The sequence below is a fragment of the Lissotriton helveticus genome, chromosome 6 (assembly GCF_964261635.1).
Source record: "Lissotriton helveticus chromosome 6, aLisHel1.1, whole genome shotgun sequence".
Classification (NCBI taxonomy): Eukaryota; Metazoa; Chordata; class Amphibia; order Caudata; family Salamandridae; genus Lissotriton; species Lissotriton helveticus.
In genome coordinates this window covers 142181522-142206899 of record NC_136067.1, presented here as the reverse complement: position 1 = coordinate 142206899, position 25378 = coordinate 142181522, and the positions used below count along the sequence as shown (strand labels likewise).

The 25378-nt window shown below is 44.4% G+C and overlaps 1 protein-coding gene across 1 annotated transcript in view; it reads left to right on the top strand.

Moving 5' to 3' along the window:
• Window positions 1–25378, top strand: part of SUPT7L (SPT7 like, STAGA complex subunit gamma) — a 93377-nt gene that overhangs the window by 13754 nt on the left and 54245 nt on the right. Inside the window, exon 3 of the mRNA XM_078647498.1 lies at window positions 22063–22387. Within this exon, the coding sequence (XP_078503624.1) occupies window positions 22063–22387 (325 nt within the window). The remainder of the gene's footprint in view (window positions 1–22062; window positions 22388–25378) is intronic.

Sequence of the window (25378 nt, the reverse complement as noted above, 5' to 3'; positions counted from 1 at the left end):
TAATGGAAATATATTGAGCCGTGCTTGTTCTACCCCTACATGCATTAGAACAGTGCATGGTGCACATAACGGAAAGATAAAAGTGCCTTGTGTAACTCTCATGCATTGCCCGGCAAGAGCACAGTTCCCACAAGCTTTAAAAACAAAATGCCCACTAACAGGGTAAAAGTCCATGGGTAGTGGTTGTTGCGCTGGCTTTCAAATAAACACAAAATCCAATAGGTATGGCCCAATAATGTTAAATAAAATTCGTAGTGTGAAATGCAGAGGCAAATGACTGAAGACATGTTGCAGAGCATAAAGCTTCTGTTGTCTTGCACCTGCTGCTCATACAACCGCAATATGCTGTCACCAAAGGACCTACAAGTAACAGCATGCATATTTATTCCTTGACAGGCTCCCGCCTCCCCCCCCCACCCACCCCCATGACCAGATAGAGCAGGTAAAGGCCAAGATTAGACTGTGATAATACATTTATTTGCCCTGTCCCTTATGGTATCTCAAAACAAAGAACAGAGCAATGTGGCTCTGGCTTTTAAAAACAGAGACCGCAGCTCCCCATAGTATATACATTTCATATACTAAGTAGAACATTTTCATTCAGAAGTTCTTTGTTATTTGTCTGAAGAAAAAAATAGCAGATGCCTTTAATGGCTACCATTACACTTTTTTCTGGTGCAGTGAGATCTCCATGAAATGCAAACATATTCTCATCTATGAATGTCAGTCACGTGAGTGGGATTGGACTGCTTGAAAGAGGAATGAGAGTGCTGGAAAATGAGACCGCGATGGAGGTGAAACAAATAATGAAATATTACTCAAAATAGTACATTTTAGGAAAGCGTACAAAAAAGTGAGTTAGAAACAGGGACAGGTTAGAAGGAAGGTAGAACGTCTAATAGGAAAGAATGAGGGATATAAAAATAAAAGCAAAGTTCGTTTCTAAGCACCAGAATAACACGAGCCCGTGTTTTTTCTTAACAGAACATGAACGAGTCAACACTAACAACCACTGATTTTCACAATTTCTATAACATTGGAAAGCACTGAAAATCCACAACCAATAGAAACTTAAAATGGAAAACCCCAGGGATTATTGACAAAAGATAAATTAAGTGTGTTATTCACACATTCAGTAAGCCAGGGATTTCCTTGAAATGATCATTGTAGATAAACTCAGTAATTCTACAAATATATGTGTATTAGAGTATGTATTTGTCATATGGTACAACTGCACAGAGAGAAAACAAGCCGGTGCCTAGCTGAGATGAGAACCCAAGAATAGCTGTCATTAATGACAAAAATGAAAACTGTTTAATCTGAGAAAGGTGTTCACTTATTTCATGCCTCAAGATCCAAAATGCAGGGTGCTTCAGTGTCCGAGATGGCCATTTCCTACGGGCAGCTTGAGTAAAGAAACAAGGCTGAAACAGGTCATATAAACAATTATAAGCAAAACCATTTAACGTTTTTCCCAGTTCTTCCTTACAGCGCTAGTCATTTGCAATCATCAAGACACTTCAAAGATAATTCTTCAAACAATTCCTGCTCTTAATCACTTTCACTACAACAACGATACAGCTGCCAGTACTGGAAAAACTTTTTTGCTCTTTACCTAAACAGCCATGAATCAAACATAGCAGTCTATTCTCACTTTTATTCCTTATTTATTATAATAATTTTTTCAATCAGAAAGCTTTTTCATTTTTTCAAAGACATTTCTGTGCATATACAGATATAAATATACAAAATATACAACTTTATACAAAATTTACAAACACCATGTGAAAGACAAAGTCTGAATTTACGCGACACACGACCACACAAATCTTTCTCACTACAGTCACTCAATTCACATTCACAAACATAGACAAAAACAAAAACAAAATAATACCTCTGAGGTATGGGTCAATGTCAACATGAAATATTTGCATTGAAAAAAGTTGGAAACAGTAAATAAATTCCAGATTTACGAAAGTTCTAGCAGTTAGAACAATTATATTCAGTCTTAATCCAGTCTTGAAAATCTATTTATTTTGTTGACAGTTGACCGTAAATGATCGACGCGTTTCGAACTCCCTAACTTATGGGGTTCTCCTCAGGATCAATATGATTTCTACAAAACAAAACATATGAACCAAGTTAGGCTCCCTCGTCTGTCAAGTGTTTAGCTACTATCTAGAACAGACACCAATCGGCTTACACCAACCTACCTTAGAAATCCTCTGGGAAACGTCTCTCAGGACTGATGGAATTCGGTGTTATGTGGACACTGTAACATAAATGGTACGCACACATGACATGCCATTCCTTCTCACCTACACAACTGCCCGTTAGAGCCACAAGTACACATTTACACTCACCTCGCAAGCTCTGAAAGTCGCTTAGAGTGTCTGAAAAGAGTTGAAGAAATGATGGTTGGTCCACTCGCATTAAAAGGTGCTTCGAGAAATGAATGAACTTTGGACTGAATAAAGCTTAGGTTACCTACCCGGTGTGGGCGTTGGAAAATGCTTCACCGTGATAGCATTCGAATTCAGCGTGTGTTTCAGTAAAGGCTCTGTACTCTCAGGGCTGCAGTAGATGCACGATTCCTTAAAAAAAAACATTCTTCTGTTCTCATATTTAGCCATGTTATAAATTCATTTAGTTTTTCGTATGATTCAGACCATAGAAAGACCCAGTAGAGTCCCCACAGATTACATCATGAGACTAGCTAAATTCGCCTTACAGAAAAATTACTTTGAATTTGATATAGAATTTTTCTTCCAAATCAAAGGGGTAGCCATGGGCTGCCCCTTCGCACCGGAGCTAGCCGTCTTATTTATGGGGCTTTATGAAAACCACTGTATTTATAATAACAACCCGTACGCAGAGCATATTACAAAATATATGCGGTATATAGACGATGTTTTCTTTCTATGGTCTGAATCATACGAAAAACTAAATGAATTTATAACATGGCTAAATATGATAACAGAAGATATTAAATTCAGCCATATTGCAAGCAACAAATCAATTACCTTCTTAGATGTCCAAGTTTACGCAACGGACGGCACACTAGGGACAACTCTATTCCGAAAACCGACGGATAGGAATAAAGCCTTGCATTACACAAGTCACCACCCAAGAAGCCTTAAACAGAATCTGCCATTTGGACAGTTTTTAAGAATAAGGAGGAATTGTTCGAACAGAGAGGAGTATTTTATACATGCTAATGCACTCATGGATCGGCTACTTCTTAGAGGATACCCCAAAAAACTTCTTAAGCATTCATTAAAAAGAGCTTGGTGGGTCCCAAGGGAAACATTGTTAAAAAAGAAAACACGTGAGGAACAAAAACGGATTGTATGCGTCACCACCTTCAACCCCAACACACACCAACTACGTAAGATGGTTATGCAAAATTGGCATCTAGTTAAAGACTTACATTGTGAATTCCATGAACCACCCCTGTTTGCATACAAAAAAGAAAAAAGTGTGGCAAATCACATTGTGAGAGCAGCTTTACCCCGGGAACCTAAATCAACACTAAGAGGCATGCTGGGATTACCTCCAATAGCTGGACACCACAAGTGCGGCAATTGTACCTGTTGTTCATCAACAGAGGAAGGGTCAGTTTTCACTTTCGAGAGGATACATTGGAAACATTTAACCTTTACCAACTGTTTGACTAAGAACATAGTGTATGGAATCTGGTGCCCATGTCCAAAATTGTACATCGGGACAACCACCCAGGAGGCACGGCAACGAATAACCCAACATAAATCAAGAATAAGACGTCAGGTCCCTAATGCACCATTAGTACAACATTGGGCCTCTCATGGACATAAAGAAGATGACCTTCGATGGACGATTATTTCAAAAATTGAAAATGATGCTCGTGGAGGAAATTTAGATTCAAGACTGACGCAACGTGAGGCTTTCCTTATAATGAAATTCAACACTGCCACCACAGGATTAAATGAGATTTCAGAAATCTTCAGAGGAAACCACTAAATAAGAATTTATTGGTCCCTTCTCTATAAATGATGCAGTCTTACTGTCCACTTTTGAACCTGTTTTCTTTAATAAACTACGTAAGAATTTGTTTACTGACCCATTTAACAAACTGGGAGATGAATCATCTTAATCTGTGGTTTCCAAACTTCAGGGACCATAATGCCTCCTTCCTTGCTAAACCCCGCAACTGTGTGTCGACCAATTTATCCACATGGATCTCATCCCTTCGCATAGATATGCTTTTAAGATTTGTTTTTGATAAACTTGTCACACGAGTTGTGTGTTTTTCACCTCAAAACGGGTAAAGTCTCCACAATTTCAATACGAACGATTCCTCTTTAAATATACACCAGGTCACATGACCAGAAACGGAGTCGAGCGGAAGGATCGACTGGAGACGCCGCGTTGGTGCTACACTTTGAGAGGCTGTCAAGTAAGTTTAAGATCTCAAACTAGCCTGTTTTTTCTGAAATCGGTCGGAACCCAGGGAGCATTTAAGACTATGTAAATAAAAGACTGCAATGTAATGCATCTTTTTTACGGATGTTTTTTTTGAAGGAATCGTGCATCTACTGCAGCCCTTAGAGTACAGAGCCTTTACTGAAACACACGCTGAATTTGAATGCTATCACGGTGAAGCATTTTCCAACGCCCACACCGGGTAGGTTACCTAAGCTTTATTCAGTCCAAAGTTCATTCATTTCTCGAAGCACCTTTTAATGCGAGTGGACCAACCATCATTTCTTCACCTCTTTTCAGACACTCCAAGCGATTTTCAGAGCTTGCGAGGTGAGTGTAAATGTGTCCTTGTGGCTCTAACGGGCAGTTGTGTAGGTGAGAAGGAATGGCATGTCATGTGTGTGTGTACCATTTATGTTACAGTGTCCACATAACACCGAATTCCATCAGTCCTGAGAGACGTTTCACAGAGGATTTCTAAGGTAGGTTGGTGTAAGCCGATTGGTGTCTGTTCTAGATAGTAGCTAAACACTTGACAGACGAGGGAGCCTAACTTGGTTCATATGTTTTGTTTTGTAGAAATCATATTGATCCTGAGGAGAACCCCATAAGTTAGGGAGTTCAAAACGCGTCGATCATTTACGGTCAACTGTCAACAAAATAAATAGATTTTCAAGACTGGATTAAGACTGAATATAATTGTTCTAACTGCTAGAACTTTCGTAAATCTGGAATTTATTTACTGTTTCCAACTTTTTTCAATGCAAATATTTCATGTTGACATTGACCCATACCTCAGAGGTATTATTTTGTTTTTCTTTTTGTCTATGTTTGTGAATGTGAATTGAGTGACTGTAGTGAGAAAGATTTGTGTGGTCGTGTGTCGCGTAAATTCAGACTTTGTCTTTCACATGGTGTTTGTAAATTTTGTATAAAGTTGTATATTTTGTATATTTATATCTGTATATGCACAGAAATGTCTTTGAAAAAATGAAAAAGCTTTCTGATTGAAAAAATGATTATAATAAATAAGGAATAAAAGTGAGAATAGACTGCTATGTTTGATTCATGGCTGTTGTTTAGGTAAAGAGCAAAAAAGTTTTTCCAGTACTGGCAGCTGTATCGTCGTTGTAGTTAAGTTTGGTTCAGCCTTACTGTTGAGGAGCCAAGACCCTGTTTTGTTTTCTTAATCACTTTCACAGCATTCTAGAGTACCACAGTCACACTCCCAATCACCACAGTGGTCTTTATTGTGTAGTGTCAACATATACTTTGTGGAAGTAGTGTTGTGTCTAGTAATGCCTGAGCTCGAGGCAGTACAGACTTGGACAAGGATGGAAATCGGTAACACAGTATCAAAAATGATCAATGATTATTTTTGATCTCTATCCTCCAAAAATACTTTTCAACTATGATCAGAGTCCTACCCTTCAAAACCCTACAGTCTTGTGTAAGTCCGTAACACTTTCACAAAGTTTGTTCATGAATATTGACTGGAAGGTTTGAAATACAGTTGCAACATTTGACTAGTTATCGCACAAACCTGTTTGCTGAGCCACTAATTGGTTTGTAATTATCTCTCTAGCATTTGCAGTTGAATTTCTAAGGCCTCCAACATCTTGGCATATCTCACTGATGGAGAGCCCTATTCCGTAGCTGGTGAACGAGATGGCAAAGAATTGGGCAGGTTCTGAAATTTCATTGGTTTCTTGTCTACACATGGCAGGAGTTTGAGCGTCTAGTGGCAGCACATATATACAGGGCTCGACGAATCATAAAAAATGCTCTAGACCTGCAGGTCTAGTAAACTACAAAATCTCCTCGACCTAACTGAAATGAACTTGACCTCAAACTCTGTAAACTGAGCAAATGTGACAAGTTAACAAGATTTAAAAGCATTTTTATTGTTCATTTACTTTGTGAGCAATAAAGATGCCTTTAAATCTTCCTATCTTGTCACATTTCCTCTGCTTTCAAAGGCCGAGGTCAAGTGTCAAGTTTGTATTCCTACTCGCCAGAAAGGGCGAGTAGGACCTAAAAATAGCTCGTCCTTAATCAATCTCACTCGCAATGCGAGCGGTCGAGTGAATTTGTCGAGCCCTGATATAGGGTAACAGAATTCAGGAAAGTGCCCCATTCAGCCTCATGTAAGTGCTGTTGCCACATAAATAATCATAAGCAATGCCATTACGACCTTAAATTACAGTACATCGGAGGTTGAAGACTGTTCAAGGGATTAGGACTTGGGTAAAGACTGGAAAAGGGATTGATGCAGTGCATTTGAGGATGGGCACATGGCATTCACTGTGTTCCAAGAAAATGTTGTCAATTTCGCAAACCAATCCTTGTGCGGTAGGTGCAAGATAAACAGCAGAGAGACATATCTTGTTCGTTGAGCAAGGGTATTGTAAAGTTAGCAAGACCTGACTAACCATTACTTCCACTCCATGAACATGGTATTAGACTAAATAGCTCCTCTACAATTGAAAACAGTCTCCACAAAAGACTCAAAACCCTGGTATGATGGTAGGCTAAATTAAGACAGGCGATCACTAAGATTAATTGAACGACAATGGAGATCTGCTCCATCCTCTGATAACCTCAAGCTACTAAGAACCGCGAGAAACTCCTACTTTAGAAAGATCAGACGATCTAAAGCCGACTTCTACAGTAATCAACTAGACCAAGCCAAGAACCAGCCCAAAAAGCTATTCGAACTAATCAAAGCTCAAATCAAGGGTGTACCCACCCTCCCCCTGGCTATCCCGACAACCTACCCAACTGCGAGGAATTTGCCTCCTTTTTCACCATGAAGACAGAAACCATAAAAACTGACCTGCTCAATGACCATATATCCCTTACTGACACTCAGAGGAACACTTCTCTGCCCCCGACAGGGGGGACACTCATATGCTCCGCAAAATTCGACATTAAAAACAACGCATCCTGGTCCTCATTTAACACTCACAGTGAAGATACTATACTAAAAACACTAACGGCTTTGAATCCCTCCAGCCACTTCACAGACCCTCTTCCCGCAAACTACTTAAAAGACTTCATTCCATTGGTACTACCTCTATGGACCAAGATTATAAATACCTCACTCCTTCAAGGAACCATCCCAGAAATCCTTAAAACAGGTCAGGTATCTCCTATCCTAATGAAACCAATGACCGACCCATCAGACTTAAATAACTATTGCCCGAAATCCCACATCCCCACTCTGGCCAAACTCTTGGAAAAATGTGTACACTCGTAGCTTAGCAACCTCATTGAACAACTCAACCTACTCAACCAATACCAATCAGGCTTCCGTGCAGGGCACAGTATGGAATCAGCCATGACCCACATAATAGATAATGCACTTAAAATCCTCGACCAAAATGCAGCCTGTTTATAATTTTACTTGACCTTTTATCTGCATTTGACACCGTCAAACACGACAACCTGCTAGAGCTCCTGGAATACGGAATAGGATTATCTGGCTCTGTACTTACTTGGTTAACCTCTTTCCTCCAAAATAGATCTCAGAGATTCAATGTTAATCAATCCTTATCCAACTCTGTCCCAGTCACTTTAGGAGTACCGCAGGGATCTTCCCTTTCACCCACTCTTTTCAACCTGTTCATAGAACCACTCACTGAACTTCTCAGTCTCTCCTCCACTTTCACATGTACGCAGACGACACCCAACTCTACTTAAAGATCCACTCACTTGAGGACATCAAATATCTCAACTCAACGCTACAAAAAACTCAAACATGGCTGGCCGAAAACCATTTGAAACTAAACACACTCAAAACTGAATTCCTCTTAATCGCCCCTACCCAACCAATCCACCATCATCCTCAACTGGCTGAATCACCTAACAGCACTCAAAGGGCAACCTCTCACTGTCAACTCAGCGAAATCACTGGGATTGACACAGTACAGAAACCTAAACATGCATAAACATATCAGCGCCTCTACAAAAGGAGCAAATTTCCACATGAACACGCTGAGAAAACGGAAACCCTTCCTGCAAGAAAACGACTTCAAGCAGGCAGTGCAAGCCCTAGTAATCCCGAGTGTGGAATATGGGAGTGTCGCCCTATGCGCCCTCACCAGATCGACGACCGCCCCTCTAAGAGCCTCAATCAGCTCAGCTGCTAGACTCATCACTGGCTCAAAAATAAACTGTCACATCTCCCCAGACCTTAGAACCCTGAACTAGCAGCCGTTTGAGGCTAGAACTCATCTGAAAATCGCTTGTATGACACACAAGGCAGTACATCACAATATTCCGAGTTATCTAGCTCAGAAACTGGTACTCTCTTGTGGTAATAGATCCTCCAGGAGCTCCAGGAATCTTCTGCTGAAACCACAACAATTTGCCAAGAAGAAAACTTACAACCGGACCATCTCAGGAATGGCTTCCAGGTTTTGAAATGCTTTGCCCACAGAAACAAGACTGAACCCTTCTACTGCCTACTTCAAAAAAGAAGTGAAATCGATTCTCATGGCTAAATTTACTTGAAATACTTACTTAACGATGTAATATAATTACTAGATTGTACTAGTTATCACTTTGTATTTGAATTACCTATATTTTTATTTTCGTTCTTTCTCTATGCTTGTACCTGTGTACAACATCTACCTAGTAAAGCGCTCTGATACCCAAAAGGGTCTTGTTTGCGCTATATAAAACCTTCAAATAAATAAATAAGAGTAACACGAGTGATGTAGTTGTCACATTCAGCGGTAAAGTGCCCCTTCAGGTGTAAGTCCTCACATGGTGCTTTCTGTTGAAAGGAACTGGCATTATTGGCTCTGTTCCCCCCCCCCCCCTCCCCCCCTGAAGTCAGTGTGTACATGTAAGCTGTGTCAACACGAAGAAAGCATTGGAGCCTGCTTGGTCTGGTCCAAAACTTAAAGGAAAATATTGTCCTTGTAGATTGAGCATTTGTTATACAAGTGTGCACTGCTCTTTTTGCTGTTCACTTATTCCAACCCACCAGCTCTACCCCTGCCTGAGACAGCCACATGATGATCCAACTTAGCAAACTTGCAGCAAATAGGCTGGTCAGACCCAGCAAGGGATCAGCTACCTGAAAGGCTTTCCGCTACTGGGCCCAAGCCGTAGCCTATTTCAGTGCACTTGGACAAGCATTTTGGTTAGCAGGTCTGTAGTCTATTGGTTCAGTTGTTCGCTTGCAGTGAGATTAGTGGATCCAGGCGGGCAGTCCCAGACACTCAACAGCAGTGTTTGTGGTGAGCAGGACTTGATATTGGCCTCATCACCAAGCTTGGAGTTCTGACATGGGTAAGCTCTGACCCTCTCAGAAAGCATGTAGACTAATATTAGAACATAAGAACTGCATCAGGGCATCTGGAGGAAATCGATGTGTGTATGGAACAAGAGACCCAACGGGTTGAGGTGTGCAGCGGAGGTAGTTTTCATACTTTTTCAGTATTGTAGGTGTTACAACTGGTAACCAACACTTCTAATTCAACACCCTCCTCTTCTGACAGTACAGTGTAAAAGGTTTGGTGTCTTTGAGGAGTCTCAAAAAATGTCCAGAAGATAAAGCATGTTTTACACATGCAGGCTTGTTCCACCACCTTGCAGCAGGGCAATGGTTTGGCGGTTTCTCTTTTAAGGAAATCTTGCAACGGCTTAAAAATAGAAGCATATCTAGGGGTGCACGTCTCCAGATCATGCAATACGCGACGATATTGTCTTTTTGGACCATACATGAACGGGTCTACAAAGAGCCCTCAATACTCACAATGCAACAAAGAAACTCCTGGCGAACCAGTCAAAAACCAAAGTTATGGTTTTCCGGAACCATCCAAGAAAGAAAACTGCTCCTGCGTGTAGACGGGTCGTGAGTTGTAACCTGTACCAGTTATAACTATCTAGGAGTCTGGCTTAATGGAAGGGCAAATCAAGTGACCCACTGCAAGCACCTCAGGTCCAAGAGAGCCGGGGTGATACACAGACTGAGATGCATAAACCATCAACGGCACAGCTCTAACGCTGAGCCATTATTAAATGCCCTATGTGCCAGACTGCTGCCAGCTCTGTCTTATGGCCATTTGGGCTTCCCAGGTAAAATGGGCCCATACCTTGCCAACTATCAAATAATGGCCTACAAGAAAATACTCTTAATTTCCCCAGCATGCAAGGAGGGCCTTGCTGAGGCTGGAGTTGGGCCTGGCAAGAGCAGATATTCACTGTTTAGGTGATTTAATGACATTTTACATCTGCATCCTGCGTGCCCCCAGCCCAATCCCTGAAAGTACAACTACAATCTGTTTGCGGACGTTCTCTACCACTGGCACCCACAGCTGCTACCAGCATACTAAAGATCGATTCTACTAATCTGTCTAATCCAAACATCCCCTTGTCAATGTGGAAAAGAACAATCAAAAAACAAATCACTTGAGTGAGACATTGCAAGGCTTCCACAAAACCCCCTTTTTACAGCCGTGGACGCCTGGTACATTCAACCCGCTCTGGACATGGAAGAACGGTCGGCTATTTTGCAGACTTTGCAACTACCTGCTGTGTTACTGCCCTCACCTTGCCAATGATCAACGTCAGCTTCTGCTCTCACTCTTCCGGGGCAGGCCCCTCAGACGCTGCAGGGAAGCATCAGACGTGTGCTTTACTAACAACACAGCTCAAATTTTTGTGAGGGCAGGGAAGTTTATCAATATTATCCTAATTACACTGCACACAGGTCAGCTCCAAGTACTCTGCTAAAGTCTACTCGTGGGCCCTACATTTGAGCATGCCCAAGTCGTAATGATGTTAGTAATTGAACACGAGCAATGGCAGCGCAGTTTTGAATAGCTGCAGTCTGGAGGAACACAAGGGACAGTAGCGAAAATCCATCATAATGACACGTAGGCTCTAAAAATGCTTGTTAGTGCCCCTGTATTTTATATGTTGCTCTTAACATGCCGTCTTTTACAATTACGGTTTTATGTCTCTCTTTTTGTAAAGTTTTTAAACATTGGTACTTTGTGCAAAGGTTTTAATTAACTGTGCACTTAATAAAGCTACACCGATTACTAGCATATCTCATGTACGACTGCATACAGTCGCCCACCATCCCCAAAAGAGTGTGTACACAAACCAGTGCCCAAGGATAAGATAGCAACACAGGCCTGGAAATACATTAGCAGCCTAAAGCTAGGAAATCTCTTGAAAGTAACCGCCCACATCCTTCCCTCTAGTCTAGAGGAAGCTACGGCAGCCTATACGGAATGGGTAAATTCCGTTTGCAGTAAATTAGGCCCAGCTATAATGTGCACTCCCCAGCGTGCCCTTCCTTCAGCCCCTTGGTATTCAGAAATTCTAAAAATGCACAAACTCGATTGTAAACGTCTAGAGCGAGCCTGGAGAAGAGGGCATAATAACACCAATAAAAAGGCATATAAAGCAAGTCTTATACAAAAAAACTACTCCTTGATGCCAAAAAGATATATTTTGGGGAGCAGATCAGGAAGGTTAAATCCTCCTCCAAAGAACCTTTTTAAAACCATAACCAAACTCACGACCCCCACCAGCCCGAAAACACATAGCAGCCCGAACTATGTGAAACACTCGCTGCCTCCTTTCTGCAAAAGGTGGAAGTCATCTTCTCCTCTTTCACTCATCAGCGAACCGAGGACAACAAGGTTTTAGTCAAGGTGGTGCCCACGGACACCAAACTAACTCCCATATTAGACAGCTTTACGCCATTGGAGACACAAGATATTATCAAACTTCTGTCGGCGATTCGATCCGGATCCCCTCTAGACCAGTGTCCCGCATCTGTGATTAGACAAATTCCTGACATTATTAACTCTGCCCTTACCCCTCTGTTCAATCCCATTCTTAATTTGGGTCAGTTCCCTAAATCCTGGAAAATAGCATTGATTTTCCCATTATTAAAAAAATCCAATCTGGATCCCATAGACCCAAACAACTACAGACCCATGTTGTGTCTTCCACTGCCGGCAAAGGTAATCAAGAAGGTCATGAACATCCAACTTAGCACGTTTCTCCAGACAAATTGTCTGTTGGATCCTACGCAATTCGGCTTCCGTGCTGAGCACAGCACTGAGTCGTCCCTGATCAAATCCACAGAGGATCAGAGAGGAATTGGACCAGGGAGGCGCTGCGATATTGATCATGCTGGATCTCTTGGCGGCCTTAGATACGGTCCATCATGAACTTTTGATGGACCGATTATCTGAAGTGGGGGTTCAAGGCAAGGCCTGGAATCTCCTAACATCCTTTCTCACCGATAGAATCCAAACGATGGACCTGGGCAAGAACAGATCTCAGCTTTTTTCCCTTCCGTGTGGGGGGATCCCTCAATCCTACACTTTTTAACGTGTATGTGTCCCCGCTGGCAGCCTTGATAAGATCCTTTGGGTTCCAACTGACTTCCTATGCGGACGACTTGCAAATTCTGCTGTCCCTTCAGCACTGCAAAAAAGCTGAGACTGGATTAAGATGCCATGATTGCATGAAAGCCATTGCGGGCTGGATGTCATCAAATTCCCTGAAACTTAATGCAGGAAAAATGGACGTCATTATATTTGGCAACAGCGCAAATCTTTGGATGCCTGACTGGTGGCCAGATGTCATGAGGAAAATAAAATTCCTTCTTCCAGAGGTTAGCCTGAGGACAGCAGTTACAGCGCTCATTTTGTCACGACGGAACTACTGTAATAATCTCCATTTTAATGTCCAGAAGAGACACTTGAACAGACTCCAGATCATACAAAATGTGGCAGCCAGGCTGCTAACGGACACACCCAGGTTTGTCGGAGTGAGAAAGGAGCTTTGAGATCTTCATTGGCTTCCTGTAAATCAACCCCCACAATTCAAGGCCCTCTGTACAGTTTTCAAGGCCCTTAAGGGCACTGGCCTTGCTTATTTGAGACAACGCCTACAATGGTACATCCCAGGAAGAACGCTGCGCTTCTCGGAGGCAGAACAAGTTATTGTCCCCAGTGTTAAAAAACCAGCTGGGGTGGTGGGAATTTTTTCACTTGTGCCGCAAAGTCCTGGAACAGCTTATCCATGTACCTTAGAAATTCTACTGAGATCCTCTCCTTCAGGAAGGGGCTGAAAACCTGGCATTTCTCTGAATAGTTATGTCATTGTTGGCAACCATTTAGGCAGTGCTCAGCACCAGGACACCCTTGGGTAACAGTTGCGCTCTAGAAGCTTTATTAACATAACATAACTTGGAAAATAGTATCCGGATAGGGATAGCTTACTTACAGCCTCGATGTGGTCAGATATCAAACACGTGGGGTAGACCACATTTCTTCAAAGCTCTCTGCCCTATCTTAGCTGATTCAGTGAGCAGATAGAGGGAATCAAATTTGCTTTGGGACATGGAGTCTGAAGCAACCATTTAAGATTGTACTGCTGGAGAAATCTTGTCCTTGTTAATTGGGACACTAAGGAACTAAAGCCAAGAGGGAACTGGCTTTTGGAATGTATAGGAATGGAGAAAAAAGCAGAACATAAATCCGCATCAGTGAGCCATGATGCTTTAGCTGGAATGCGTGACCATACAGTTGCTGAGTTTTGCACGACAGGTAAATTCTACTGCACAACAACATTTATAGCATGCAGGCCTTGTACAGTTAAGTAAGTGTCTTTACCAGAATGTTTGGTAGGCAGGATGTGTGTTTAACAGATGCTTACTGTGGGTACAGAAGCCTTTTGCTTCAACATAGCAGCAGTCTCAGGATGCAGAGGGCATTGGGGTATGCAGGGAATTTCATCATTCTGCTCAGCTGGATTTTGACTGGTTCAGCAGTCGCTAGCATATTGAGACCACAAGAGGCCAGGACTTAAGCCAAAATATCAGTCATAATTAAGATATGGTATTCATAGAATCATCAGAGACCGAGAAATGGTAGTTTTCACACAGCTTAGCTAAAGCATCTTTTGTATTTTAATGGCACTTTCAAAAGACCCCATCACTAATATAGATTACAGTACATTTCAATTTAGATGGAGGCTACCTGTCAATGGAGAGGTAAGACTCAAGAGGGCAGGCAGGTCTGTGATTTTATCTAAAGAAACGGATACAAGACCATTAACACAGCAATCGGCATGAGCGTTGGAAATGTCCACCTCAACATGTGTTTTGCTTGAGAGAGGAAGAGCAAGAAAGTCAAAGGTTTTTAGGACTGAATGGCCAGCAACTTTATCTGGTAGATATGTGGTTAGATTTCCATTACTGACATTTTATACCTATGGCCATGACCTATAGGAATCAAAGCATTTGTACAGAATAGCTAGCTATCTTCTGGCTGTTCTAAAACATTGATTCACTATAGAAGGAGTGACATCGGATCATTCTAACTGATCATATGAACTCAGGGGTAGGTTTAGGCGCTCTTGCTTCCGGTACCCTACTTGATCACAAGTGAAACATGAAACATTACCAGGCAGATCAAGTTCTCTCCCTAACCTGACTCATTCCACGGTTGCTGCCTCCCTGTCCAACATACCCTTCATGCTCACCCTGTCTCCTCACTCTTCTCTGGCAGTTCCCTATGACCATGTGTTGGAATAGTTGCCTTTTTAATGATATCAGTTTAGTCAGTAGATCCACTCTTACCCTCTTGTACCACAGTGCAGTCATTTGATTCCTACACCAATCAATAGAACTATTTGTTTTGCCAACATATTGTTCTTGAACCTTTGAAAACTGCCCTTGTACAAAAGCAGCTCCTACTATTACTTGAGACAACCCAACAACATTTATTCAGAAGAGCAATTAATAACATCTTTGAAACAATCAAGGAAATGTGCATGAGCTTCTCCCATGACTTTCCTGCGATTATTTATGGTAGTTCTCCAATTCATTTTTTAGGTCTCGCCTGTCAATGCGCTTGCGCATTGAGCTTGCGAGAATATAGGGGCTTATCCACAGCATAACCAAACTGGCGATTTCATGCTGTGCCCGCGAAAAGCAAGCTCAATGCGCAAGCGCATTGACCTAAAAGCGCGTGCACATGAAAGCCAGCCATCTGCCGCCAGCAGCTTCACTTGGGATCCGCTCCGCCCCCTGCTGCATCAAAGGCTTTAATTTCGACAGGCCGTGTCGCATTTCTCCTCCCCCCTCCCCACAGCAATGCCAATTCTCTCGTTTTCGCCCCCCTCCCCACCACCTTCCTCCTTCCCTCTTTCTTTTTCTCTCTCTCGTGTGTTTCTCTCCCCAACCCTGCGCTCCCTGTTACTCTCTGTATAGCTTTCCCTTGTTTACTCTTTGCCTTCTCCTCAGTCTCTGTTCAGCTTCTGTCTGTCTCTGCGCTCCTTCTCATCTGCAGTTTCAGCTCTTTCACAATTTTCCCTGTACGTCCTCCGTTTCTTAAAAGTGCATGTTCTCAGCCTTGCTGTGTCCCTATTTTACTTCTGTATTTCATTCTCTCCCTCCATTTCCCTATCTAGCTTCCTTAAAGCCGGCATCCTCTGCCCTTCCTAATTCTTTAGGACACCCGTCGCTTTTTGCCCTCTGCAGTTTTTTTGCGCTCTGAATTTTCACCCCACCGCCGCCCCGGCAGGCTCCGCTCTTCATCAGTTCTACCTTCTCCCCATGTCTCATCAGCAGTCAGCAGTCTGATTTCCCTCGCTGTCTCCTCCCTTGTTTCTCGTACTATTCCCGCGTTTCCACGGTCGCCATTTTCCTCAGCCGCTCTTGTTCTGTTCAGTTCCCGTGTCCGTGTGTGCTTACCTGGATTTCCGTTTGTCTGATTGATGTGGCCTTTGTCAAAGAGGCAATCCGCTACTCTGTCCAACGTTTATGAAAACAAGCATTACTGTGAAGGCGATCGCCACATATATAATTGGTTTGGGGCTGGAGTACTTTAGTACAACGCTTCCGGGCAACGTAGGCCATGGTGCTGCAGAGCCAGTGGTGTCGTGCCCTCCTTTATTAGCACCCCGCCTCCATCAGTCCCTTCATCCTGCATTCATGGTCCCGTGTGTAACATATTGCAATAGTGCCTAAAAACAATTCTATCACTATGCCCTTGTTCTGACTTGTTTTTATTATCCTTTTAGGCTGTTTTTTGCATTTGCTAAAAAAAAGCATTCTCTGTGGAACTTTGGCTTGTGTTATAGTGATTTAAACGTGATTGTAGATTTTTGTTTTCACTTTTGCGTACACCTTTTCTTTTTGTAAAAAATCGAATGAAGCAAAGACCTTTCCTGTCACTTGTTTACTTATTTGCATCTCATTGATGCTGGGAAGGAAGAGATTACTATCTTTAGTGGCGATCGTCAAACACTTAATTATCTTGCCTGTTTCGTTTCTCAGCTTTCATTTCAAGCTGACATTTCACACTCTACCAGACTTTCTGTCGTCCTGTTTTTTTTTTCTTCTTCATTCCTTTTAGCATCCTATGCCCAATTGAAGCGTAATGCAAAGTGGCTGCGTGCGCGTTGTATGCACCAGGTCAAAAAACACTTATGTTATGGTGTACATCAGTGCAGCGCATTATGCAGTCTTACAGTTCTTCCCTGTCCTTCTATGAAATCATCTAAAATGGCACGTCATGTACTGACTTTGTTAGGCTACTAGGGTGAATTAAGTGATGTAAATATTTAAACAAATTAGAATAATTAGCCAGCATGAAATGTGTTCACATGTCGCATGGCAGTGCATTTTTCACAAAACTAAACGTTTGTATTTACAAGCCTGTTTACAACTGGTTCTAATATGTTTTCTCAATGTTTAAAGCTTTATTACAAATGTCACAAAAAGATGTTAATATTTCACTTTTGTTCTTGGATTTTCATCACAATAAAATACACTGAACATAATCTTCCCAAAAGTTATTTACAAAAGTTTAAGCTATTGCCATTATAAATTACAAAAAGTTTTAATTAATTATTAATTATTTAAAAAAATAAAAGCCATTGTTATTTGTAATATTAATACATCTAAGTCATGTAAATACAACACATATTACATTACAAATGCTATAGGTGTCACGTTTGCGAAAAGTTAAAACTATTGGCATTGTAAATGACAAAACTATTAATTTCGCTATTTTCAAAACCAACACATAAATAAAAAATGGGTCATTTACAATACCAATACCTCAAACTTTCCTAATGCGAGACCTATTGCATTGCAAATGCTTGTTTTAGTCAATCAAAGCATTTATAAAGCGCACTACTCACCCAGAGGGTCTCAAGGCGCTAGGGGAGGGGGGTTCCGCTACTGCTCGAACAGCCAGGTCTTGAGTTGCTTCCTGAAGGCGAGGTGGTCCTGGGTCAGGCGGAGGTGGGTCGGGAGGGAGTTCCAAGTCTTGGCGGCGAGGTAGGAGAAGGACCGTCCCCCTGTGGTGGCTCTTCGGATGCGGGGGACGGCGGCGAGGGCGTGGCCGGTCGATCGAAGCTGGCGTTTGGGAGCGTAGAAGTTGAGGCGGCTGTTGAGGTATCCTGGGCCTTGGTTGTGTAGGGCTTTGTGTGCGTGGGTGAGGAGACGGAAGGTGATTCTCTTGTTGACCGGGAGCCAGTGCAGGTCTCTCAGGTGTCCGGAGATGTGGCTGCGACGAGGGATGTCCAGGATGAGTCGTGCTGAGGCGTTCTGGATCCGCTGGAGTCTCTTCTGGAGTTTGGCGGTGGTTCCGGCGTAGAGGGAGTTGCCGTAGTCCAACCGGCTGGTGACGAGGGCCTGGGTGACCGTCTTCCTGGTCTCGGTGGGGATCCATCGGAAGATCTTACGTAGCATGCGCAGGATGTTGAAGCATGACGAGGAGACGGCGTTGACTTGTCTGGTCATGGAGAGGGAGGAGTCCAGGATGAAGCCCAGGTTGCGTGCGTGGTCTGTTGGTTTGGGTGCGCTGCCTAGGGCGGGGGGCCACCAGGAGTCGTCCCAGGCGGAGGGTGAGGATCCCAGGATGAGGACTTCCGTCTTGTCAGAGTTCAGTTTCAGGCGGCTGTTCTTCATCCATTCGGCTACCTCTTTCATCCCTTCGTGTAGGTTGGCTCTGGCGGTGGCGGGGTCGTTGGTGAGGGAGAGGATCAGCTGGGTGTCGTCGGCGTAGGAGATGATGTTGAGGTTGTGCTGGCGTGCGATGTCTGCGAGGGTGCTCATGTAGACGTTGAAGAGGGTTGGGCTGAGCGAGGAGCCTTGAGGGACGCCGCAGATGACTTCGGTGGCTTCTGATCTGAACGGGGGGAGGCGGACTCTCTGTGTCCTTCCGGCGAGGAAGGAGATGATCCACTCCCGTGCCTTCTCCTGGATTCCGACGTTGCTGAGGCGCTGCACTAGGGTGCGGTGACAGACAGTGTCGAAGGCCGCGGAGAGGTCTAGGAGGATGAGGGCTGCTGTTTCTCCGTTGTCAAGCAGGGCTCGGATGTCATCGGTGGCTGCGATCAGGGCGGTCTCGGTGCTGTGGTTGGCCCGGAAGCCAGACTGCGAGAGGTCGAGGGATCCGTTCGTCTCGAGGAAGGCGGCCAGCTGTTTGTTGACGGTCTTCTCGATGACTTTTGCAGGGAACGGGAGCAGCGAGATGGGGCGGTAGTTCTTGAGGTCGGTGGGGTCGGCTGATGGCTTCTTGAGTAGAGCGCTGAGTTTGGCGTGCTTCCAGCTCTCCGGGAAGGTGGCGGTGTCGAAGGAGGTGTTGATGATGTCCCGCAGGTGGGGTGCGATGACCGCGTCGGCCTTGTTGAAGATGTGGTGAGGGCAGGGGTCGGTCGGCGATCCGGAGTGGATGTAGTTCATCGTGCGGACGGTGTCTTCGGTGCTGATCGGGGTCCAGGCGCGGAGGGTGGTGGTGGGGGGCGGTGGTTCGGTCGTGGCGTGCGTCGGTTGAGTGCTGAAGCTGTTGTGTATGTCCGCGATCTTGTTGTGGAAGTAGGAGGCGAGGGAGTTGCAGAGGTCTTGCGAAGGGGTGATGTTGTTGTTTCCGGCGATGGGGTTGGAGAGCTCTTTAACTATGATGAAGAGTTCCTTGCTGTTGTGTGCGTTGTTGTCCACACGTTCCTTGAATGCAGTTTTCTTGGTGGCGTGGATCAGTTGGTGGTGTTTTCGAGTGGCGAGCTTGAGGGCAGTCATGTTGTCCGGTGTTGGGTCTCTGCGCCAGGCTCTCGGCAGTTCTTCTTGGAGCTCTTGAGTTCGTCGGTGAACCATGGGGCTTTCTTGCTGCCGGGTCTGCTAGGTGGGGTCCTCAGGGGGGCGAGGTAGTCTGCGCAGTTGCTGATCCACTTCGTGAGGTTGGTGGCCGCTTGGCTGGGGTTCGTTGCGCTGGTGGGTGGGTTCTTGCTCAGGGAAGTTGTGAGCTGGTCGGCTGTGATCTTGTTCCAGCTTCTGCGTGCAGCCTGGTGCTGGTGGTGGTGGATCGTGGTCCTTCTGAAGCTGAAGTGGACGCAGCTGTGGTCCGTCCAGTGGAGTCCGGTGGCGTGACTGAAGGTGATGTCCTTGCTGGATGAGAAGACTGGGTCGAGAGTGTGTCCGGCGTAGTGGGTGGGGGTGGTCACCAGCTGCTTGAGTCCGAGGTTGGCGAGGTTGTCCAGCAGGGTGGTGGTGTTGCGGTCGTTGTTGTTCTCCAGGTGGAAGTTGAGGTCACCGAGGAGGATGTAGTCAGCGAAGGGGAGGGCGTGCGGGCTGACGAAGTCGGCGATGTCCTCGCTGAATTGTGTGCGTGGTCCCGGGGGTCTGTAGATGAGGGTGCCTCTGAGGGTGGTCTTGGGGTTGATGTGGACTTGGAAGTGCAGGTGCTCGGCGGGTGCGAGGGTGTCGTCGGTGTTGGTCGTGATGCGGATGGTGTTCTTGTGGATGATGGCGATGCCTCCTCCAGTCTGGTTGATGCGGTCCCTCCGGATGATCTTGTAGCCGTCTGGGATGGCAATGGCGATGTCGGGCGCTGAAGAGGCGTTCATCCAGGTTTCCGTGAGGAAGGCGACGTCTGGGGCTGTGGTGTCGAGCAGGTTCCAGAGTTCGACGGCGTGTCTGTGGACGGAGCGGGTGTTTAGCAGGATGCATTTCAGGTGGCTGCTGCTGTTGCTCGTCTTGGTCTTGGTCGGTGCTGGAGTAGTGCAGGTCCGGATGCAGGTGAACTTGCAGGAGTGGCAGCAGAAGGGTCCGTGGGTGCGTCTCGGGGTGGCTTGGTAGCATCCCAGGATTCGGCCGGCGTTGAGTGCGTAGAGTTCGGTGGCGTCGTAGGTCCGGCGGGTGGGCTGGAGTCTGCGGGAGCCAGGGGTCTTGGCACTGGGCGCGGTCCAGGCGCGGACGGGCGCAGATGTGCTTACCTTTGGCGCACCTTCGGCGCTCAATCGGTGCTCCCGCTGCGCGCGTCCGCTGCGCGGTCGCTCTGGGGGCGTCATAAGAAGGACATCCTTCAACAACAGCATTCAACAAAGCACCTCTGGCAGTGGTTAAAAGGTTCAGCATTTGCAAGTGGTGCAGTGGCCAATTGGCTTTGATTACCAGACTTTTATTTACGTCTCTTGGCATAATAACATATAAAAAATGATTAACGTCTGCTTAGTTAGGATTACAACATTTGAAAAACGCTCGGAATTCCCCTTTGAATTTCAGGGGAATATTTGGGGGGGATTAAGGAGTGATATTCAGAAGGTCTGATAGGGACCAGTTGACCTGAATAGTGAGTCGACACACTTCTTCAGGGCGAGGGTATTCTTACAAGGATAAAAGAGCATCAGGTTATGTGTGCAAAAGGTGACTGGGGTCGTCCCTCTCCACATCACCAGGTAAAGGGGCCTACCTTTCAGGCCATTCCACATGCTCAGGGTCACTAGTTCTTTGTCTTGCAATCAGCCTGAGAATATCCAGGGTAATGGTCAGACTGTGTGCCTAACTACTCCAAACCAGCATTTCAAATGAGTGTGAAGAGGACTGAGTTTGTATGAAAGGTGGTGAATGTGTTGTCGTCGTGTTAGCCACTCATCTTGCTCTAGCACTTGCTGTGCCATTAAATGTGATGCCGCTTGCAGCTCTGACACACACATGGTCCCTGCCTAGGCCCTTCCACATGACCACATGACCATCTGACCATGGTGCTGCACCGTCTTTCAGCACAATTGGCTGTGGACTCCTAGCATCACCTGCCAAAACTGGAGATATCACTATTACTATAGCACTCGAGAGTTTAAGGGAAATAGTCAATTTGTTTCTTTTATGTTACTTTGTGTTTGACATGCAGTCATAAGTCATATGGGAAGGCTTGTACCCCCTTTGTGTTTGCTCATGATCACCAATTTTCACATTTTTCATTTTCCTTTCTAACATCCGCTCCCACTATGTTATCATTTTGCATCTCCAAGGCAGTGTCCTCATTTTGCCTCTGTGAGGCGCCCTGTTACTTTGATCACAGGTGTCCTCTCCCCCATTATAACTATTGTAATTTGTTGTGATTTTTTTTTCTTGTACTTTTGGGATACCGACACTTCTTATACTTCATTTTTTTTAATTTACTGAAAATCATTAATTCTGTCATATTTGTGGTGCGAACAAGGAAATGTACAATCTCCACAAAGCAGCTGATGAAATACTGATGTAATGCCCAAGCTTTTCTCTAAGCTCTTAAAAATACAAATGTGTAAAAATGTGTCTGTTTTTAGGGGCAAAGGGGAACCTGTCACAGAGCTGAGTTGGAGCTCCTGCCGACAGCTTCTGTACCAATCTGTGGCCACAGGTTTGGCTCATGCTGGGTTTGACTCTGCCAATGAGAGTGTCCTGGAAACCCTGACGGACGTTGCTCACGAGTACTGCTTGAAGTTTACCAAGCTGCTGAGATTTACAGTGGACCGGGAAGCCAGGCTGGGGCAAACCCCATTCCCCGATGTCATGGAGCAGGTTTTCCATGAAATGGGAATTGGCAGTGTGCTAACCTTGCAGAAGTTCTGGCAGCAGCGCATCAAAGACTATCACAGCTACATGCTACAGGTAAGACCACAATCCTCATTGGCTGCTGGGAGGAGAACTGATGATGCTAGTATCCACTTTTTTTTAAATTCTTTTTTTTTAGCGTTTTATAAAGCGAACTAGACCCGTAGATATCTGGAATCAGAGTGCTATACATAGCACCAGTTTCGTTACATGAGGACACATTTATTTTTGTTAGGCACAGGGAGATTAAGTGATTTGCCCAGAATGTCCTTGCCGAGACTCGAACCCGGTTCCCCAGCTTCGATGTCGACCGCTCTAGCCGTAAGGCTACATCCTCTCCCCACCTTTAATGCAAGTGCTGGAGTTTCTAAATCAGTAGAGTTCGTTAGCCTAGCTGTCCATCATTTGCATTAAAATATGTGCCCATTTAACCAACTCTTAACACCGTTTACAGTCTAGTTGTTGTTTGTGGCCAGAGGGTGTTAAATTATCCTTATTGAGCATAGATTTGGTGACTAGGAGCCTGAATTAGATCTTGGCAGATGTGTTACTCCGTCACAACGGTGTCTGATATCCCATCTTCCAAAATATAAATCGGATAGTATATAATGGGATTTATATTTCGGTGGACAGGATGTCCGTCACCATTGTGAAGAAGTAACCCGTCCCCCAAGATCTAAATCAGACCATAAATTGTCATTATTGTTCCAGTGATAAACTGTGCACAGGATATTCGTTTACACATTTTAAGGGGTTAGAATTCACTATTAAATCTCACCACATTTCTCAACATATTGCAGGGCAAAAGTGAAACTAACTTGTAGTTCATACGTTCTCCCTCAATGCCCAGAGGTTTTCGTACACAGTATGCCTAGTGATTGTAGAGCCAAGACCTTCCCTATTGACAGGTCATTATCTGTTCGTTCCTGAGCGCACGATCACAAAAGCCTCTTGGTGCTAAACGTAATATCTCAACTTCATAGAAATAAAAACAAATGAGAACTTTTTAAACAAGGTGGAAAACAACAGCTTTGAATAGTAAGGTTTTCAAATTGTTTTTTAAACCTAATCAAAGAGGTTTGGGTGCGCTGCTCTACTGGTAAAAGAATGTATTCTATAGCAGCCGCATATGAACAGGATGAAGTCCAAACTTTTGGAACCTCCAAATAAATTTGTCCCCTTATCAAACATTTCGAGAAGAGGCATGGAAGTTGCTTTTCTTTGAAAAGAAAGATTGAGCAAGGTCATGCACAATCTTATGAAGAATAACCAGAGTTTTAAATTAGATCCTTTGAGCCATGGTAGCCAATGGAACTGGAAAAGATTTGGGGTGATATGATCTTCAGTCAGTTCCAAGTGATTAGCACATTGGCCTTAGCGGGGTTCAATTATAGCTAATTAGTGGCCATCCACTGCTAAATAAAACACAAGGTTATAGGGATATTAGTGGAGGGACTTGAATGCGTGGGTAAATTGAATTGGGCCTGAACAAGGTTTGCGTATTGTCAGTGCTTATATATTTCTGTACCAGTTTTCTCTTTAATCGCCAGTTCAACAGTTAGCGAGATACAGAGTCCACCTCGATAAATGTTCAATTTTCCCAATTTTTTGTCCCATTTCCGGGGGCACCCTCTGTTTTTGAACACTGTTTTCTCTGCAAGCATAGATTTGTCCAGTTCTTTTGCCCATAGTGTCAGACCGGGTCCCCTCACACTTCCCCAATGCATTGCTATACATTTTTTGGCCAGCGTGTAACCCAAGGTAACCCATTGTTGCTTTATTGCGGTGAGATCTGTGGCTTCCCATATGTTAAGGAACCCTAGTCCGGGATGGGGAGAGGGTATTACCCAGACCAGAGGTTCTGGTTTGTGGAGTAAGCCTCCTGTGCACTGCTGTGGGCATGTAAAATCACTGTTTAAAGATGATCCATGTAGTGGAGGAGTTTCGTCCTCTTTGCTATTTCTTGCCTATTTGACAACTGTTCTCGTATTAATCTTCAAATATAAAGCAATAGTCTATTTGGCCTGATACTCCTGTTACATATGACCCACACAGGACTCCAGTGGTGTCCCCAGAGATGAGGATGTAACCAGTGCTTGCACACATGAGTGAATCCGTGAACCAAGAATGTGCTGCACAAGATTAAAATGTATGCACCCAGTAGACTGCCAAGAACAGAGAACTGGGTGTATATGAAACTGCCTGCAGGACGACGATTTTTGCAGACAAATAAATGCATGTGATACAAGGAGTCCAGAGGTTGCATTGCTTTTGACCACCCTCAACAAACGGCTGTCTGCTTTGACAGACATCTACCCACAACTTACAAAATATTGAGATCAGATCACTTAACAGCTATGTTTTCCCCAGAAAGCACTGGTGGGCCTGTCCACATAGCAACGTGATTAGTACTGGCTTCAGACCATCAGTGTGGAGGAAACCTAAATCTGTCATTGAGCACAATTTCAATACCATGAGCTCTCTGAAACTGTGACCATTACCGTATAGGGTTTGTAAATTCAAAGTTCTGCAATCATGACAAGTAAAGTTTAAGGGATGCCGTGAGATAATTTTATATGTAGCTGTGCCTTGCATTGGGGACTCTACACGATTGTGTAGATAGGCCTGTGGCTTTTGGGTGCTGCGTTCAAGACATTGACATGGGGACCATTTAAGGGCCTACATGGAAGTCCTGTTCTCTGTGACACGTCACACATAAGAGATTAAAATGACACGTTATTGCGCCTTAAACAGGGAGGCATCACAGATTAGGATATAGACATGAGCACTGTCTGGCACAAGGAACATCAATTTTTTACAGTGCTTTTGAATCATTCTGCAGCATGACACACAACTAATTAGCATCTGCCTATTTCTGAATACAATACTACCTGTCACTTTTCTAAACTAATGCTGCACTCATGCTATGCCCACTGGTGCTGCTACACAGGCTGCACTGCCTTAATAGTAAAAAGGCAGGGACTTTTGGACGACATGCACTGATCAGGCAGTGGAAAGCTGGTGCTGCAGGAACTTGGAGACAGGCAA